At 49.1% G+C, this 17550-nt stretch overlaps 7 protein-coding genes across 7 annotated transcripts; 3 read left to right on the top strand and 4 right to left on the bottom strand.

Annotated features, from left to right (window-relative positions):
- Positions 1-38: 38 nt before the first annotated feature.
- Positions 39-2731, top strand: BDV27DRAFT_131173 (anaphase promoting complex subunit CDC23; the record flags this gene model as incomplete). Its single annotated transcript, XM_032067571.1, has 4 exons — positions 39-418; positions 483-1200; positions 1258-1441; positions 1494-2731. Coding segments are annotated over exons 1-4 (2039 nt in total), but the record flags the coding sequence as incomplete, so codon positions are not given.
- A 111-nt stretch (positions 2732-2842) lies between these two features.
- BDV27DRAFT_166032 (ATP dependent DNA ligase domain protein) lies at positions 2843-5975 on the bottom strand (the record flags this gene model as incomplete). The annotated part of the gene is made up of 2 exons (XM_032074088.1): positions 2843-4772; positions 4825-5975. The coding sequence occupies 2 exons, from the start codon at positions 5973-5975 to the stop codon at positions 2843-2845; spliced, it is 3081 nt and encodes a 1026-aa protein (XP_031925750.1).
- Positions 5976-6266: 291 nt separating this feature from the next.
- BDV27DRAFT_15985 (SF3a splicing factor complex subunit PRP9) lies at positions 6267-8133 on the bottom strand. Its single transcript, XM_032072942.1, has 3 exons — positions 8000-8133; positions 6554-7941; positions 6267-6501 (listed from the first exon to the last, which is right to left on the bottom strand). Exons 1-3 carry the CDS (start codon positions 8087-8089, stop codon positions 6477-6479), a joined length of 1503 nt encoding a protein of 500 aa, XP_031925749.1. The 5' UTR covers positions 8090-8133; the 3' UTR covers positions 6267-6476.
- A 150-nt stretch (positions 8134-8283) lies between these two features.
- BDV27DRAFT_131170 (ATP-dependent RNA helicase eIF4A) lies at positions 8284-10071 on the top strand. Its single transcript, XM_032067570.1, has 4 exons — positions 8284-8377; positions 8438-9586; positions 9661-9835; positions 9895-10071. The coding sequence occupies exons 1-3, from the start codon at positions 8347-8349 to the stop codon at positions 9678-9680; spliced, it is 1200 nt and encodes a 399-aa protein (XP_031925748.1). The 5' UTR covers positions 8284-8346; the 3' UTR covers positions 9681-9835; positions 9895-10071.
- A 730-nt stretch (positions 10072-10801) lies between these two features.
- On the bottom strand, positions 10802-14610 carry BDV27DRAFT_146786 (WD40-repeat-containing domain protein; the record flags this gene model as incomplete). Its single annotated transcript, XM_032070639.1, has 7 exons — positions 10802-10913; positions 10966-11113; positions 11169-11649; positions 11702-12105; positions 12171-12265; positions 12330-13351; positions 14500-14610. The coding sequence occupies 7 exons, from the start codon at positions 14608-14610 to the stop codon at positions 10802-10804; spliced, it is 2373 nt and encodes a 790-aa protein (XP_031925747.1).
- Positions 14611-15211: 601 nt separating this feature from the next.
- On the top strand, positions 15212-15807 carry BDV27DRAFT_131167 (uncharacterized protein; the record flags this gene model as incomplete). The annotated part of the gene is made up of 1 exon (XM_032067569.1): positions 15212-15807. A coding segment is annotated over exon 1 (203 nt), but the record flags the coding sequence as incomplete, so codon positions are not given.
- BDV27DRAFT_15955 (Auxin Efflux Carrier superfamily) lies at positions 15761-17369 on the bottom strand. Its single transcript, XM_032072887.1, has 4 exons — positions 17089-17369; positions 16231-17035; positions 15989-16169; positions 15761-15935 (listed from the first exon to the last, which is right to left on the bottom strand). The coding sequence occupies exons 1-4, from the start codon at positions 17318-17320 to the stop codon at positions 15843-15845; spliced, it is 1311 nt and encodes a 436-aa protein (XP_031925745.1). The 5' UTR covers positions 17321-17369; the 3' UTR covers positions 15761-15842.
- Positions 17370-17550: the final 181 nt, after the last annotated feature.

The raw sequence follows: 17550 nt of genomic DNA, 5'->3' as shown, positions 1-17550 counted from the left end.
TCCCCATATTGTGTACTCGGATTCAACATACTTGTTGATGTTGATGCCTTTCTGATTCTTTTTTTCCCTTGTACCCACCAGGTCACATTCTCAATCATTTAGCGCATCCGTTGGAGACTGGAACTGTGGGGATTGATCTGTCAGCCGTCTCAGTCAGAATTAGCAAGAGAGAACGGAACAGCTTTGTTTCGCGAAGTCTCCCCACACCATACAAACAAGCGCGCATGGACATGATTGGCGCGAAAGTCTGTTGTTGACTGACCACCATAATCACCAATCTCTGAAGAAATCGATTTCAAACTCTCCTCGTCGCCATGGCGGCGCAGTTCACCGAAGAAAATGTTCAGGAACTCAAGTTCCGGCTCGAGGACGCCACCATAAAATGTTCCGAGCGCTGTTTATACCAGTCTGCCAAATGGTACGACGCGCGGGCCTTCACTCCAGTCATTTGAATGGAATTAGATGTTGATCGGCTAGAACAGGGCGGCAGAAATGCTTGACGCCATTGTCCCGATTGACCCATATGATACGGACCCCGAATCCCCAATGGATACGCCCGATACACCCTCGACCCGCCCAAATCCCTACCTCCGAACCCAAGATCCTGTAGAAGCTTCCCTTGAAGCCCAGGAGTCCTACAAGTATCTCCTGGCAAAATCCTACTTCGATACGCGCGAGTACGATCGCTGTGCAGCAGTGTTTCTGCCCCCTACGATACCCCCCGTTGCACTTTCTACGTCGTCGCCTAACCAAAAGAAGAGACACTCGTTAACCCCACAAAAGGGCAAGTCGAAGCCATCTCAATATGCAGGAGGGAAGGATGGCAACGTGGCCAGGAACCCATATCCCAGGCTGAGTCAGAAGTCATTATTTCTTGCGCTGTACGCCAAGTACCTAGCGGGGGAGAAGCGGAAAGATGAGGAGACCGAGATGGTGCTGGGACCGGCCGACGGGGGTGCGACAGTTAACCGAGAATTGCCAGATCTTGCACGAGGGCTAGAAGGATGGCTGACCGAGCGTCGGGAGAAGGGATTGGAAGATCGCAACCAGGGATGGCTAGAATACCTCTATGGAGTCATTCTTCTCAAAGGGCGGAACGAGGAGGAGGCAAAAAAGTGGCTCATAAGGAGTGTTCACCTGAACCCATTCCATTGGGGTGCCTGGCAGGAGTTGAACGATCTTCTCTCGAGCACGGAAGATGTATGTGGCTGTTCCTTAATGCGCATGAATACGGGTCGGGTGCTAATTGTTAACCAGTTGAAACAAGTTGTCGATCTGCTCCCGCAGAATATTATGACACTTCTCTTCCACGTATACTGTAGTCAAGAATTATATCAAGCCACTGAAGACACGTACCAGGCTCTCTCGGAGCTTGAAACGATCTTCCCCAACAGCGCCTTTCTCATGACCCAGAGAGCCCTCCTCTACTACCATTCGAAAGGTATACACCATTTCATAGCCTTGGCGCAAATGCAATGCTAACAGTCTGGTAGACTTCGAAGAGGCATCACGTATATTCACCGAAATATTGATTGCGTCTCCTCATCGTCTTGACAGCCTCGATCATTACTCTAATATACTATACGTGATGGGTGCACGTCCCCAGCTCGCCTTCGTCGCCCAAGTTGCAACCGCAACAGACAAGTTCCGACCCGAAACCTGCTGCGTCGTAGGGAACTACTACTCACTGAAGTCCGAACACGAAAAAGCCGTGATGTACTTCCGTCGCGCCTTAACACTAGACCGCAACTTCCTCTCAGCCTGGACTTTGATGGGTCACGAGTACATCGAGATGAAGAACACACACGCGGCAATTGAATCTTACCGCCGCGCCGTAGACGTCAACCGCAAAGACTACCGAGCCTGGTACGGTCTCGGCCAGGCATACGAAGTTCTTGACATGTCGTTCTATGCTCTATTCTACTACCAACGTGCCGCCGCACTGCGACCGTACGACCCGAAAATGTGGCAAGCCGTCGGGTCCTGCTACGCCAAGATGGGCCGTGTCCCACAGAGTATCAAAGCCCTCAAACGCGCCCTCGTAGCAGGCTCCTACTACGCCGAAGACCCGTCTCAAATGGGAGGCGCAGGCCGCAAGATCCTCGACCCAGAAACACTTCACCAAATCGCAACACTCTACGAACGTCTCGGCGACGATGAAGAAGCAGCCGCCTACATGGAACTCACACTGCAACAAGAATCAGGCCAAATGCCCGTGGAAGAGGATGCCTCTTCCGACAATGAAAACGACGACGACCAATCCGAGGCCGGAGCCCAAAAGTCCTCACGCCGAGCCCGTCAGTCCTCATCGTATAACCAAAACGACGATGACGATGACTCTTGGCATGGTACAGGGCCGACAGTCACCACCTCGAAAGCGCGATTGTGGCTCGCGCGGTGGGCTTTGCGAAACGGGGATCTCGAACGCGCGGATCAGTTGGCGGGTGAATTGTGCCAGGATGGGGTAGAGGTTGAGGAGGCGAAGGCGTTGATGAGAGATGTGAGGGCTAGAAGGGAAGGCGATGAGTAGTCTGCTTTATTTTGGCTGTCCTCTCTGTATTGTTATGTTTTGCCTTGAGTAGGCTTTCATTCTTACGGTAGCGAGGCGTTTGTGCTGGGTGTGCTTACGACCTGATGTTTTCATCCTGAAGCTGGTCTGGGTGTTTTACGATGGTTATATAGAGATGCACTATGGGTTATTTATTGGAAATATGAGTACAGCTTATAGAAGCAACCAATTAATATCCTTGTCATTCCTCTTTAAGAATATCACAAACTAAGCATTACATAAATAACCAGAAAGTCTCCCGTCAGTCACCAAACCAAACCCGAAGGTCCACTATCATCCCCCATCCCCCAGAGCCCCAACCGACTCCAAAACACCCATAACCCTCCTATCAAACTCAACAGAAACCCTAACCCCCTGATCGAGAACCCCTCCAGGACTCTCATCCATAGGCGTACAAGGTATCGTCTCCACCCCACCCTTCAAACCCCACGAAACACAAGCATAAAAATACCTCCTCCCGATATCCTCCCATGATATTCGTAGGCAGGATCTGGGATCGGCCATGTCTGTGCCCAGGTCTAGGAGGGACGAATCAAGGAGAAATATACTCCCAGTTTGTAAGTGTTTGGGGGAATGAGAAAGGACTTGAAACCTCTTATAGAGGGTGGTGGTGAGATCGAGGAGGGTTTGGCCTAGGGGTGTTCGCGTGCGGTTTAGGAGAAGAATAACTAGCGTTGAAGTGGTTGGTGACTGTGTCTTGGGTGATCTTGATAGGAGGGATTTGAGGAAGGTGTTGAGATTCGGGGTGAGGGCTAAGGGGAGTGAGTTGTTGGAGGATTGCCCTAGGGTGGATGGGTTATTGTGTATGTGGATCGGGACGGTGGTTAATGGAGATTTGGTGGCATTTCCAGGCTTTACCTGCTTTGTGATGGTTTTGGGGTCTTGTGTAGAGGTATTGGTCATTGTAGATGATATGTCTGAGTACGCTGCTATATTGTTGTTATCGGGCTGGTTGGTTGATTTGCTTTGCTTAGACCTCGTAGAGTTGGTCATGGAAGACTTGTTCTTTTGTTGGCGGGAGTCTTGGTGCGATGAGAGATTTTTATTGCTTGTCAGGAAGTTGCCATGGGTGTCTGAATCCTCAGATGGGGACATTGATGCCATTGTCTCATCAATGTAGATAGGGATAGTATGTGTGGTTGCTGGGGTTCTTTCGCTGCTTCTTTTCACGGAACTGCTTGAATAGTTATGTAAGCACACCTCATCGGCTGGTGTGCTTGTAGACGCGTTTGATATATGCCCTTTTACTGGACTTTGGGTCACTCCTGAAGAGCTGGTCAAGCTCTGGGATCGACTGGCTATATATGCCGACGAGCCGTTCCCCAGCTTCAGACGTTTATTCCATTCGGTTTCTTCTTGCGCTAGCTCTTCTGAAGGGACTGCCTGGGCATCGTCAGCTAGAAGCTGTAGCTCTGAAAACGATGCAGCATCTTCAAACGACCTATCCCAATGGATCTTCACGATCCTCGGGAAACGAAGCGTATAATACCTGGCGCCTGATGGTTTCTCGAACCCGCTACCTAGCATCTCGACAACAAAAGGAGTTGTGAAAACAGCATCCATGCCGGTAATATTGCCTGCTCCATACTCTATATCGAAACCATGTCCTGAATCAATGCCGCAGGCAGTATACTCCCCAAACTGATTGAGGATCTGCATGTTCTTCACGCTCATGCAATGGCGGTTAATTACACCGACCACCCGAAATTTGGGCTTAGATCTGGACTGCAAAACATCCTCTTTATTGAGGAGACAGCCAATGAAGAAATGTGTCCACAATAACTTATGGATCTGCTTTAAGCCAGCGGCGTCTCGAGAATGATAACTTCCGCCGACGATCGCAAGGTCTACTGTATCGCCTAGACCTGGGATGTAGTCTTTCTTAAGTTTGATCCAGCGGCCTATGGAGCCATTTCCTCGGCTGGGAAAGATGGTGAAGTATGGGTCTTCGCAGCCCTTTAAGACAAACCCTTCCCATCGCTGAGCGACGCCCTTGGCGAAGATATTTTCTAGCTGCGTTTGACTCCCAGGTCGGCAGAAGTCTAGGATTCGTTGTTGAGAAATATCTGCACGGCCTTCAATTACTTGGACTAGATCTTTCAATAGCAATCGTCGCTCTCGGTGTGGTTTCTTCAAACAAACGTCTTCGTCAAGGAAGAGGATATCGAAAAATACGATCATCAAATGCTCATAAGGTTGTGGCCTAGCCCAAGTCAGATTACATCGCTTCAAACAGCTTGGTTTTATTTACTTACGGGGAATCATTCTCTGTCCCAATGAAAGTGCCAGAACGGGCGATAAACTTGCGTAGCTTATGGAAATCCATAATTTTGCCATGTCGATCGCTCCAGACAAGTAGCTCACCTTCGAGAATACACCGACTAGAGAATTTGCATCCCGGCCTTCCTATTCTCAGGGAATCTCTAACAACGGAATGGATCCCGGACCTGTCTGCAGTGGAATCTTTACCGCTCTTCGAGAATATCTGAATAGACCTAGAAGGCTTCGAGAGATCAACGTGTATTTGACAGTATTCGCCATCATACTTCCTCTCTATACTCATACGACGGCGGCCAATCATCTGACAGCAGTGTTTGATACTCCGAGCCTTGTAGTAGTCAAGTCGTCCGATCTTAATGCCAATCACTGGACTCAAATGTTGCATTGCTATAATCCCCAAGTCCCTGGCTAGCCCTGGCTCTGGATGTGGTGGAAAGTGACTAATAGGCTCTGACACAAGCATATTCAGGGTCGTCTCAAAAGAGTCCTGAAAAAGCAAAAGATGCGGGAGCAGGAAATGAAAGCTCTTCAGCGTCAAATTTCGCGGCAAAGTCACAGGAGAGTAATTCTTGAGTATCATGCGAGTCAGCCATTTAGCATCTCTACTGCTCAATCGCCGATATAGAGGAGACAGCGCCTCATCGACATCAACCGCTGCCCGTTGTCTACGCACGCGGGGACCGGAGAGTCTGCATCGAGACGCAACTCTATTCAAAGCATCATCAATCTCCTCGACGGTTACCTCCTGGTCTTCGGGGATGTGGTTTTCGGTCTGTCGCATGACGTTCTCCACACATTGTGCTAGATCTATGCCCCCGGAAACGCGCCATCGCTCGAGCTCTTCCCGTCGCGATGACCCAAGAAGAAGACATCGACCTATTACCCTTGCCAGGGATGTATCCTGTAACCAGTAAACTCTGTCTGTCCGCTTCTCTGGGAACAGGCACGAGAGGACGGCCAACTGGTCGGTGTCTTTATCGCGCAGCCGTCTGCCATGTTGCTTGAACCACCGCGTTACCGTCTGAACATCTGGGTCATGGTTTCTTGCTCCAGCACTAGCTTTCAAAATCTTATTATTTTCGAGAGAGGAAAGTAAATCACACAAATGGGAAAATTTGAAGCCCATCTATGTGTGCCGTTGCAGGCGGACGGTTTCAAGCCACAGGCAAACTTTAGGACATAATTACAGCTAGTTTGGACAGCTCGTTCAAGACCATGGTGTCATTTTCACCAAAGGTAGTGTACATCAAGCACAAAGGCACTGGAGACAGGACGCAACTTGAGTGACAGACTTGACGCGAAATCTCAGGGAAACCACACGGGACCGCGTCCATGGATCGCGAAAGCACGTGATAGGTCTTCAGAAAATGGGTCTTCATATGAAAACATCGTTACAAAACAATGAAAGAATTGTGAGATAGTCTTGTCTTGTTGATGACAGTAAAATCTTATGTAGAATACATGAGGCGCGTAAGGCCATGCACTGATAAAGCTATTATTCCCAGCCAGACAACCCAATGGTATGAGACCCTACGGAAATGAAGAAAACAACCGTCAAACTCCAGGCTTTTAAACGTAAGATATGTGGATATAGGAGAATATACGTAATACGCAGAGGGAGCAGCGGCTACAGAATGCCTTGCTTTTGAAGACTGGTAAACGTTAGCACAATTCTCGCCACATCGTAAAGAAGAGAAAACATACTCCAAGTAGATCCTTTCCGGCATCACATTGCCCTCTGCGTCCTCCATCTGCACGACGTTGTCGCGGCTGTCCTTGTCCTTCTTGCGGTCATGCTCAAGCTTTTCCCACAATCGAAGGGCGTCGTCGATCCTAGTGATTTCGCGGAAAAGGTTCGTATTCGAGGTGATACCCAAACACTTCAGACCCCAGATATGCAAGCCTTCCGAAAAGTGCTTGTCAAAGGCGCGACGACCCATGTACACGAAGTTACCGCAGATCTCACAGGGGTACTCAACACCCAAACCGTGCAGCTTGTACAGCCAGTAAGGAATGGGCTTTCCATCCCAAGCAAGCGGCAGCTTAAGGGGGTTGTAGATCCGGTCATCTCCATCATCGTCAGATTGATCGCCTGCACGATCGCCACCGGCATTTTCAGATTCTGCCAGCAGCGCCTCGAGTTCCATTTGACGTTCTCTCTCAGTCATACCCTGCTTCCGCTCAACGTTGATCCGCGTGGCTTGACGCTCGGCATCCAACACCTTTGCCAACGACCGAACACGATGCTCACGCTCTGCCACAGCGCGTTCCTTCAAACGAGAAGCAACGGCCGAAACACCGTTTGCTGTTGCTGGCTTCTCGCCAGAGTCACCGGAAGCCTTTTTAGCCTCGGCGGCCCGAATGTGTTTCTTGCCTGTCAAGTGATTCTTGTAGACGTTCTCGTTCTTAAACTCCTTCTCACAAGCAGCGCACCAAATTCCTTCTCCAGATCCTTCAGTCTGCGGACCCTGAGGGCCATTCTGAGCCGCCTCATCCGACCACCCAGGAACCTCATTAGCCGCCCATTGCTTCTCAAACTCCTCATCAAAGCTACCAAAAAGCTTATCCGAGTCCTGCAAAGGTCTAATCTTCTTGATAAATCCTTCCAAATATGCCGCAAGCTCACCAACATACTGGAAGTACTTATCGGACAGCTTATTGGGCCGCTTGATAAGCATCTGAGGGGGCGTGAAAGCGTCAAACACCTCGAGGTACTGAACGTACGTTAACCGTTTAACGCCAGGCAGGTTCAGGTAATCTTCGTGCGCTTTCGTAAGGTCCAAGAACTGTCCGAAGCCTTCTTCACCCGTAAACAAGTTATCGATGTCCATTCCGATCGGCTCGCCCTCATGGCGCTTGTATGCTCGCTCCAAGTTCTCCACGGGCTCATTGGGATAGCGCTTGTGAAAATCTTTGATCTCGTCTAGTTGCTTGTAGAACTCGTCGAATTGGTCGCCGGTCGAGATAGCCTGGATTTCCCTCTCGCGTGCGCCGTCCGCGTCTTTGTATATGTCTAGTAGTCTCTTCGACTGTTCGTCTATGCGGTCCAGAAACTGGCCGATTTCATGGTCACGGGCTAAGCGATCCCTAATCTATAGTGAGAGTTGATTAGCTGAGAATACAATGTGTAGAAACGGAGAGCAAACGTACGTTACGAGGCTCATCGGCAACGCGATCCGCAATAGCCTGCTCTAGCCTCTCGAGATCCTCGTGGATAAATCTTTGGTCTTCGAGAAGCATGGTGAGTATACAGTCCCAACAACGACTGTTCCCGGGCAAAAGATGTGATTCTCCAAGTTCCGTAATGATATCGGCAACTCGTCGCTGTTCATGAGAAGCTTTGCGGCGAGTGGGGATCACGTGATGCGGGCGGTGGCGCTCCAGGAAAAGTCGCGGTAGAAGCTTGATCGAGACCTCACATTAACTAGAGGGGCCACCACTATCGCGCGAATTGATATTATTCTTTCTCAATCTCTAGTGGAACCAGTGAATTCAAAATGGCGGACGGCATTGACAGACGGGCAGACGGTATGGATCATAGCTACATACCACGAAATACATGTATACTGACAAAAGGCGCAAATTCAGACCGGATGGAGTTCAACACCTCCAAGGAGGTGACGGTTGCTCCGACCTTCGAGGACATGCACTTGAAGGAGAGCCTCCTGCGCGGTATCTACGCTTATGGCTACGAGTCTCCATCGGCAGTGCAATCGCGAGCCATCGTGCAGATCTGCAAAGGCCGCGACACGATCGCCCAGGCGCAGTCCGGTACTGGTAAAACCGCTACCTTCTCGATCAGTATCCTGCAGGTTATCGATACCGTTGTGCGCGAGAGCCAAGCGCTCGTGCTATCTCCCACTCGCGAACTTGCCACGCAGATCCAGTCCGTCATCATGGCGCTCGGTGACTACATGAACGTGCAATGCCACGCTTGCATCGGAGGCACGAATATCGGCGAGGACATCCGGAAGCTGGACTACGGACAGCACGTCGTTTCCGGTACTCCTGGTCGTGTCGCGGATATGATCCGTCGGCGCCACCTGCGCACCCGCCACATAAAGATGCTGGTGCTGGATGAAGCCGACGAGCTGCTCAACCGCGGTTTCCGCGAACAAATCTACGACGTCTACCGCTACCTGCCCCCGGCCACACAGGTGGTGGTCGTTTCCGCGACCCTCCCCTACGACGTCCTGGACATGACGACGAAGTTCATGACCGACCCCGTGCGCGTGCTGGTCAAGCGTGACGAGTTGACTCTGGAAGGCATCAAGCAGTACTTCATCGCAGTGGAGAAGGAAGAATGGAAATTCGACACGCTCTGCGATCTCTACGATACACTCACTATCACCCAGGCCGTGATCTTCTGCAACACGCGCCGCAAGGTCGACTGGCTGACGGACAAGATGCGCGAGGCCAACTTCACCGTGTCCAGCATGCATGGCGAAATGCCCCAGAAGGAACGTGACAGTATCATGCAGGACTTCCGCCAGGGTAACTCGCGAGTGCTTATCTCGACCGACGTCTGGGCCCGTGGTATCGACGTTCAACAGGTCTCCCTGGTTATCAACTATGATCTCCCCACCAACCGTGAAAACTACATCCACCGTATCGGTCGTAGTGGTCGTTTCGGAAGGAAGGGTGTCGCCATCAACTTCGTTACCAGCGATGACGTGCGGATCCTCCGTGATATCGAATTGTACTACTCCACACAGATCGATGAGATGCCTATGAACGGTAAGCCCCCCCTAAATCAAGTTACTCCATCCCCAGCAGGCCCAGATCAATATCTAACAAAACAAAACCTGCAGTCGCCGATCTCCTTTCATAAACCTCATAACCATCCTCATCTATACCACCAACAGAATCCACTCTCCACACACGGGCCAATCACTAGTACCAGCTCCGTAAACCGCATAAAAATAAGAAAGGGAGAAAGGAAAAGACCAACACCAGCGTGGAGGAAAAGGGAACATACACAAATTGGTATGTCTCAAATCCACCTCATATCACGTCCATAAATAGTACTCACTAACGAATCCCAGATACACTCCAAATACACCAAAATATAGGGTCGGGAGAGAATCCAACCTCCAACATCTTCTTTCCTTCCCCGTTACGTCTGTTATCATTTTGAAAAAGGAGTTTTAGCTATGCGGGATATCTATCATTCATGATTATTGAATTCGGGGATTTGCTGCTTCCATTTAGGTGATTCTATTATTCAAATCTATTCAACTGATCACTTTGTTCTTCTATATTGGTTTTCTTTGTGAGCATAGCCCGTAGACTATTAGTAGGTCCCAGAGTGAATTGCCACTTCTCGGCGCTCCGCGAGATGAAAGAGATTGTGAAAGAATATGTCATCAGGCAGACCAAGCTGACTTTATTTATATATATAAAGCACCTATGATGCAGACTCTACCAATGGAGAGTGGAATCAGAGTAAGATGGTGGTATGCTGAAACCAACAAATTGTGGAGACAGGAGAGATAGATAAAGAGAAGAAATGAAGAACAACCAAGCAAATCCCACTCACACCAGCCCAATCCCGCATGTTGTCCGAACCTTCCAGATCACCCAAACGAGAAGTAAAAAGCGAACCCTAAGAAGCACCGTGTAACCTGTGTATGTGATGAGAAACTAAAAAAAGGAAACCATATGTGATGTGTGCCGTCCCCAACACATCAGTGCAAGGCAGGGGCAATTAATTATTGCTCAATAAGCGCAAATGGAAATCACGTATCAATCAGTAATGCCAGAACGGACCACCAAGGACCAGGAAATGTGTATATGCAGAAAGGTTCGGGAAAGATTGAAAGGGCAGGAACTAAAGGCATAACAAAGAAAAGCCTGTCTTTTGAGTCCAAAAGCTCCCAGTACATCCCGTGATATGCACAAATAATCAATCTTCAAAAATGGTAACAATAGGCTTCTTCCAGCGGGAGTTCGTTAGAAGCTCGATGTTGATCGTAGAGCACTCGTGCGGGCGAAACCGCTTGCCGATGTCGCTCGCTGTGTCCGAGCCGTAGTGTGAGGGTTCGCGTCGCGCTCCCGGGTCCAACTGAACTTGTGAGTTTCGAAGCTGAAAAAAGAGAAGACTGATGGAGGCTTACATTCTAACCAAGCAATCATCTCCTGCAGAAGCGAACAATCCGGGATTTGTAGGGTTCCAGGAGATTGCGTTTACACACCCAGCAATGTGGCCCTCCAGAGTTTCTACCAGGGTTCCATTTTCTTTATGCCATACATAAACTCGAGAATCTTTAGAACAGTTAGTGAAGAGACATGAGCAAATATTGACGCAGAACGAGTTTACCTTCGCTTCCACTGACGACGAAATTCTCTGCAGCTCCTCCGAAAGCACTCCGGATGACAAAAGAACCCTGTTTTTGTCCTTGAAAACGCCGGATTACATCGGTCGTGTCAATATCAATGAGTTGTATTTGACCCTCTGACAAGTTCACAAGCATGTGGCGGGAATCTTTGCTGACTGCAACCGATGTGGGCTTGCTTTTCAAAGCCAGACAATACTCCTCTTCGTGGGTGAGGAAGTTATACACATGGATCTTCTCTTCAATATCGGCAGCGATGAGGCGTCGTCCATCAGGCGTGATGGCACAATCCTGTACGCGGAAGTCACCCTGCCACATGTGCAGAGCATGACCGCGCATACTCCAATGGCATAGGTGCGAGCCTTTGTCAAGAGAGGCGGTCACAAAAGAGTCCCCGTCTGCAGCCCAGGCTGCAGCGGTAACTGGCTGTCGATGGTGATTAATGGTCAATAGGCATCGCCCAGTCTGTATAACAGTTAGTCACAATAGGGTCCGGATTGTAAGAAGAGAAACTTACATCTACACTCCACACACGGGCCGTTTTATCCTGAGAGCAAGTAATGAGTTTAGAGTCATCCGGGCTCCAACAAGCATGCGCAACACCGTCATCATGTTCCATCAACTTATGCAGCACAGCAAAAGTGCTGGTGTCGTAGATAATGACACTGTGGTCGCGGCCTGCCGTGACTAACTTTGTGCCATCATGGGAGAATTGACAGTACCAGACCTCATCCGAATGCTGACTTAATTCGATCCCCGGTCGAGACGGAAAGTCCGCCTGATCGCACATGTGATCAGAATATAACGATGGCGGACTTGCTGTGTTGTGGTATAAGCACTGGTTGATCTGATTTTGCTTGACATGGTCCAGTAATATCGCGAGACGGTTGTCAGGAATCATGACTGACGGCGATATAGATTCTATGTCTGCTGTTAGTCCCGGCCATAAGATTTATTGACGCCATGGATTTTCGGAAACAACGTACTTGATAACTCCGATAACAATCTCTCACGAGAAGAACTTATCGAACCATCCCAGCCGGCTTGATCATGAAGATGTTCCGGAGGACACATAAGAAGGCTGTCGTCCGTGTCAGTCTAAATGCTTCGGAGAAACGAGACTTGTGGTCTTAAGAGCCACTCACCTGGATAGAGCATGTAAACGCGCGATATCATAATTAAGCGGCGTTAACTCATGCCGAAGAACGGTCAGAGCCGCAGAAAGATTACGAGCCTCTAGCAGTTCCAAAAACTTCTGTTGTCGCAAATAGAAGAGCATCTCATTCATTTCCGCATTTTCCACCAATACCAACCTCTCCTTCGTCGGAAGGTGGTCACCGTCGCCGCTCGTCCCCCGCCTCGTCCCATCCGGATAGAACGACTGTACCAAAATTCGCTCCGCCTCCGCCCAACGTCCTGCAAGTACTGCACCTCTGAATGTAGCAACTGCCGGGCTCTCCAACTGATAGCCACTCTCCTTGCTCAATAGTGAAGCTGCTCCATTATAGCCGAGCTCATACAAACTTTGAATGAGGATGCGCGTCACTTCTTCGCGGTCATGTCCGAAATAGGATGGAGGGCTAACCGAGGACTTCTGTACTCCATTCGTATGAAGGTCGCCGTTAGAGGAAGCGTACGAAGCCTGGCCGTTCAAGGAGTGGGAAAGACCCACCTTGTGAGACGGCGAGGCAACGGAGCCGTTAGACACGTGGGAGGGACCATTTGCACTTGAAACCCCATCGGGACGCATATTTGTCAGGCGCCTTCGCTTGGGGGACGGCGAGTGGCCCTCTGCGGTATTTGTGTGTACGATACTTTGTTCTGAGACACCGGCTTCACTTGCCGTATGATCTCCGGTAAGACCTCCTGCTCCCTCGATGTTGGATCCAGATACGCCAGGGGTACTCGGGCGGCGACGGCGGCGGCGGGTGGATGACAGATAGAAATTTCCAGTAGCACCGACGGCTGGGTAGGAGCTGTCGACGGAGGGATCTGAGCGGGATGACGACAGGATGCTATCGGAAGCGGCAGCGCTTCTCGGGTAGGACGACGTAGGTTCGGAGGGGATAGGAGGGTCAGGGCGGTCGGGAGCGGTGGAGGAGGGTATATAGGCGAAGGGATGGTCTGCCAGATCGAATGCTTGGTAGATCTGCCCTTTCACCTGGCTCTGTAGAAGAACCAGGGGAGCAGACCTATATCAGTGGGGGGTCACTGATACTGCCTCAGGTCAGACCTAATGTTGAAGCTCGTCACAGGCCGAAGAACCGTCAATTCTTGGCTTCCGTGAGTCGACCAAGTTAGGCTCGGTAGATAGAAGGTAGATATTGCTTTGTTACAGCTTCTGGTGGTGGGTAGAAGGTAAGAATTTCCTAGAATCGACGGGCGGAGGTCTTATCGGACTTGGGGAACACTGGGGGGGTTGAGGTAAGAACCCGGGCGGAAGGCGCCAAGTCGTCGGGAGAAGTCGTGGGGTTTCGATCGTAAAGGAGGAAATGTCTAAAGATACTTGTGAAGTATCAAAACATGAAACCGTAAGACAAGGGGGGAGAGCAAAGGGTCTGGAGATGTTGGTGGATAAAGCGACAGAAGTTGGAGAGTCGAGGTTGAAGAACATCGGCGGCTTCTCTTATTCTAAACTCCGTGGGGCGAGGAAGTCACGACATCCATTGCTTTTGGCTTTAAATAATTTAATTCCAATAAAATAGATTAGGTACCGTTTGATGCATTTGTCCACCACACCTCTTATTTATTTATTGATTTTCCACTGTGTAATCTCTGTCATTTTTCCCGTTCTTTTCCCAGTTCATAGTCCCTTTACTACTAGACCAGGATCTAGCAGGTAACCCTATCCAGTACTGGGGAATTACTATAATAATATTATTCCATGACAGTTTCCAGGACAGATAAGTATACCTGGAAGTATATAGAGAGAGATAGAAAGCTTCGACTTACTCACCTTTGTAGTGCAAAAATATTCCTGGAGGTTTTACTAGTCACCTTGAAACGCAAAGCCCATTACTCCGTACCTACTAGTAGTAATGTAACCCAAGTGCGCGAATTAATCGGCTTCTATCTCAAAGTCCAGATAAGGAGACCATCATCTGAACACTGGTCATGAATCCAGCTGACAATACTCCCCTTTTCTAAACGCCAGAGTAAGAATAGGAAAAAGAAAATCAAGGTAGCTCAATAATTCAAGTCTAAACCACCTAAAGAGAGACTGATGTGGAAGCAAGGATACTAAAGCCTCGATCGCAGGCTAATGAACGGGTATTCAAGGGGACATTCGAAACGGGCCAACGATCAACGACATACCAACGCATCACCTGCACCAGACCATCTCAGGGATGTTTGAGACCAGACATGAAAAGGTAAAAATGGAGAAAAAAAGAAATTCCTGTCAAATGAGTGGTTGACCCGCTTCATGTGCTCCTCCTATCTTAGTATCATATCATTGCTGAGCACTTCAGGTGATCCACTTGAAGTATGCCAACTATGGGTGTGTGCCGGTCAATAAACCTACTCCGTACTCAGTATGTATGCCTTTTAGTTCTTAATTATTATATGTGGATGTTAAACCCATTCTGCCCCGCAGGATATCACTCAAACTGCTGCTACCCGATCTCCTAATCTGCAACTGTACCTGTCAAGAACTCCTGAAACCCACGTCAACGGTGGAGTCAAGCCATCTGGTACCACTGAAGTTGACTCTGGTGGGGACAATCAATGCAGGAGAAAGCCCATTCTCCCGCGGGGGAAGAGTCATAATAGCGGTCTACAGTAATTTAGTGCTATCTTGAGGGCCGTTAGAAAAGGACGTTTCCGGAACGAAGATTATGTTTTATCATACAAGTTCTTGAGTTCTACCAAGACGGTATCTCCGGAACAACCCGATCGTCTCCCCATACTGCTTTCGTACGTGGAGCTCTAGACGCGACGTCAGTCTAGTAGTACAAGTAGTAGTAACCCTACAACCCATGGTTAATACACGACAAATGGGGAAACTGAAACTCGGCCGACACAATGACGGAACAAATGTCCAATCGTAAGAATGGGTCAATGCTGTAAAAGTATGACAGAAAAACAAAAAGATCATGGTCTCTGATCTCATCATGATGCTTATTCGGTTTCCCCACATTTTGTTGCCGCTGCGGGTTATATAAATCTGGCGAACCACTCAACAACATGAGGTTATTGAAGATCAACGTCAAGCTATAATCTGCACGGATCTACTCTATTACTGCTGCATCTTACATATACTATCTGCAACGTTACCTGAGATTTCACGATGGCCTGTGATTGCGGAAATACCTGCGGCTGCTCCGGTCCCCAGAGCTGCACTTGTGGCGAGGCCTGCCAGTGCAAGAACTGCGGAGTAAGTATAGCTATAGATGATTGGGTTTTATATGACGCTGATTATTTGCAAAGAAGTAAATCATTCGCCCGCACTTGGCTACTTGCGATGAATCCGGTTCAAGCCTATGATATTGAATGAAAGGGGATGCAAATGAATTGGAGTACTGTCTAAGCGTCATTTTGGACCTTGTATTGAATACTACTTAATACATACACTCTCTTTAACCGGTCTATAATAATGTTTATATCTCTTATATATATACATAATTCTAGACTTTATATACAATCCCAAAGCACCGTGTTTATGCGGAGTTCCTCTGCTCCAGTGCCGCTTGAGACGCTTTCAGAGCGCCCGTGATGCTGAAGCATACAAATGGCGATAACACGTACATCGCCTGCACGCATTAGCGCGAGAACACTCGGGTGACCCAGATGTTTCATCACTTACAGTCAACGATTTGGCAATAGCCATCTTCTCCAGTTCCGAAATCTGAGCCAACTCAGCCAGTCCGGATATGACCAACGCTGGGGGTCCAGCCGGCATGAGCATCAAACTGAACCATAGGATAGGATCAGTCAACACAATATTGGTCTTCTTAGCCAAGCCATACACAACGGCTATGCTAAGTCTGTAAAATCACACGTTAGCAATATGAAAGTGATGCGAACCCCATACCAAGAGAAACCTACGCTGGCCATATCACCAAACGAACGAGAAAGATTGTCCCAATCGCCTTCAGAGGCATTCGCCCCGAATCACCGCTAGTTTTCATCTTCTCGAAGCTAACGCCCAGCTTACACCCCACCACAAAGATCTGGAACGTCGTGAACAACTTGCCAATGTTCTTAACACTCGACGTCAGCCAAGCGTTGAAAATCCCGCCGTCCTCGTATTTGTTGAAGAATGCTTTATGCAACTGCGGCACCAGACCTAAAACCACACCGATAACGGTGCATGCGATCGCCACATCGGCGAACGGGGACTCAAATGGGGCCATAAGCCTCTGTCGGATGCGCTTGGGTAACATAGATGAAATGCGCTGGGTTCCGTGCCGGATGCTGTTTGAAATGTTGCGGCGGGCTTTTTGCGCTCGCTGTGGAAGAAGGGATGTTTCCTCATCGACATGACCGTGTCCAGTGGTGCCATTTTGTGTTTCAGGATTGGTGTCGTCTGCTTCTTGATTCTCTGGATTGGTGGATGACTCGTTACCGTCCTGAAGTAGCTTGGGACCAACGGCGTAACCGATCGTTTTACTAACTACAGCGCAGAGAAGAAAGTAGCTTTGGGCACGAGAGATAGCTTCGGACTCGGTATCACCGTCTTTAATAATCGGTTTTAGACTCCCCACGCTTTCCAGCGATTGCAACAAGAGGAGCGGCAGCGAGGTCGTGTTGTTGAATGCGCAGGCAGGCGTCACCCAGCGCGGGAGCTTCAATCCCCTAGAGACGAAATATGCCAGGCCGATTGAGGCACACGTGTAGAGAATGGACCAAACTGGCAATGGAGAGGTTATTATTGATTTTCGAGATAGGATGGGGGAGCAGTACTGAGAACGGGGATGTAGTTCAACGCATTTCCAAGTTGCAGCTGTTCGCCTAGATTGATAATGATTAAAGCTGGGAGAAACAACTTGACCCCCAGTCCAGCCATATCATTGATCGAGGACTCTTGAATCAATCGAAACCTTTGCGCTGCGACCCCGTAGCTCATGGTCAGCAGAACGGAGACGCAGGCTTGTAAGGCGCCCACCAACGGCACGACGACACCCTCATCTACCATGATGAGTCCTCGGGTTATAGTTAACGAATCAGTTGAAGTTGAATCCAGATTTCCATGCCACAAAAACAGAATTATTTTCGAGATTATTTATTCGTTCCTTTTTCTATGGCGTCATCGTGGCGTAACCTAGCGGAACGGGACTTAATAAGTGGACCATATCTGAATCCGAAGATACGTTCCTGGATATCTTAATAAAGTTGTACTATTTCTACGGGCTCACAAGACCTGTT

The sequence above is a fragment of the Aspergillus caelatus genome (assembly GCF_009193585.1).
Source record: "Aspergillus caelatus strain CBS 763.97 unplaced genomic scaffold BDV27scaffold_135, whole genome shotgun sequence".
Taxonomy (NCBI): Eukaryota; Fungi; Ascomycota; class Eurotiomycetes; order Eurotiales; family Aspergillaceae; genus Aspergillus; species Aspergillus caelatus.
Note: the sequence above shows the minus strand (reverse complement) of the source record. Positions and strands in the feature narration are given on the sequence as shown.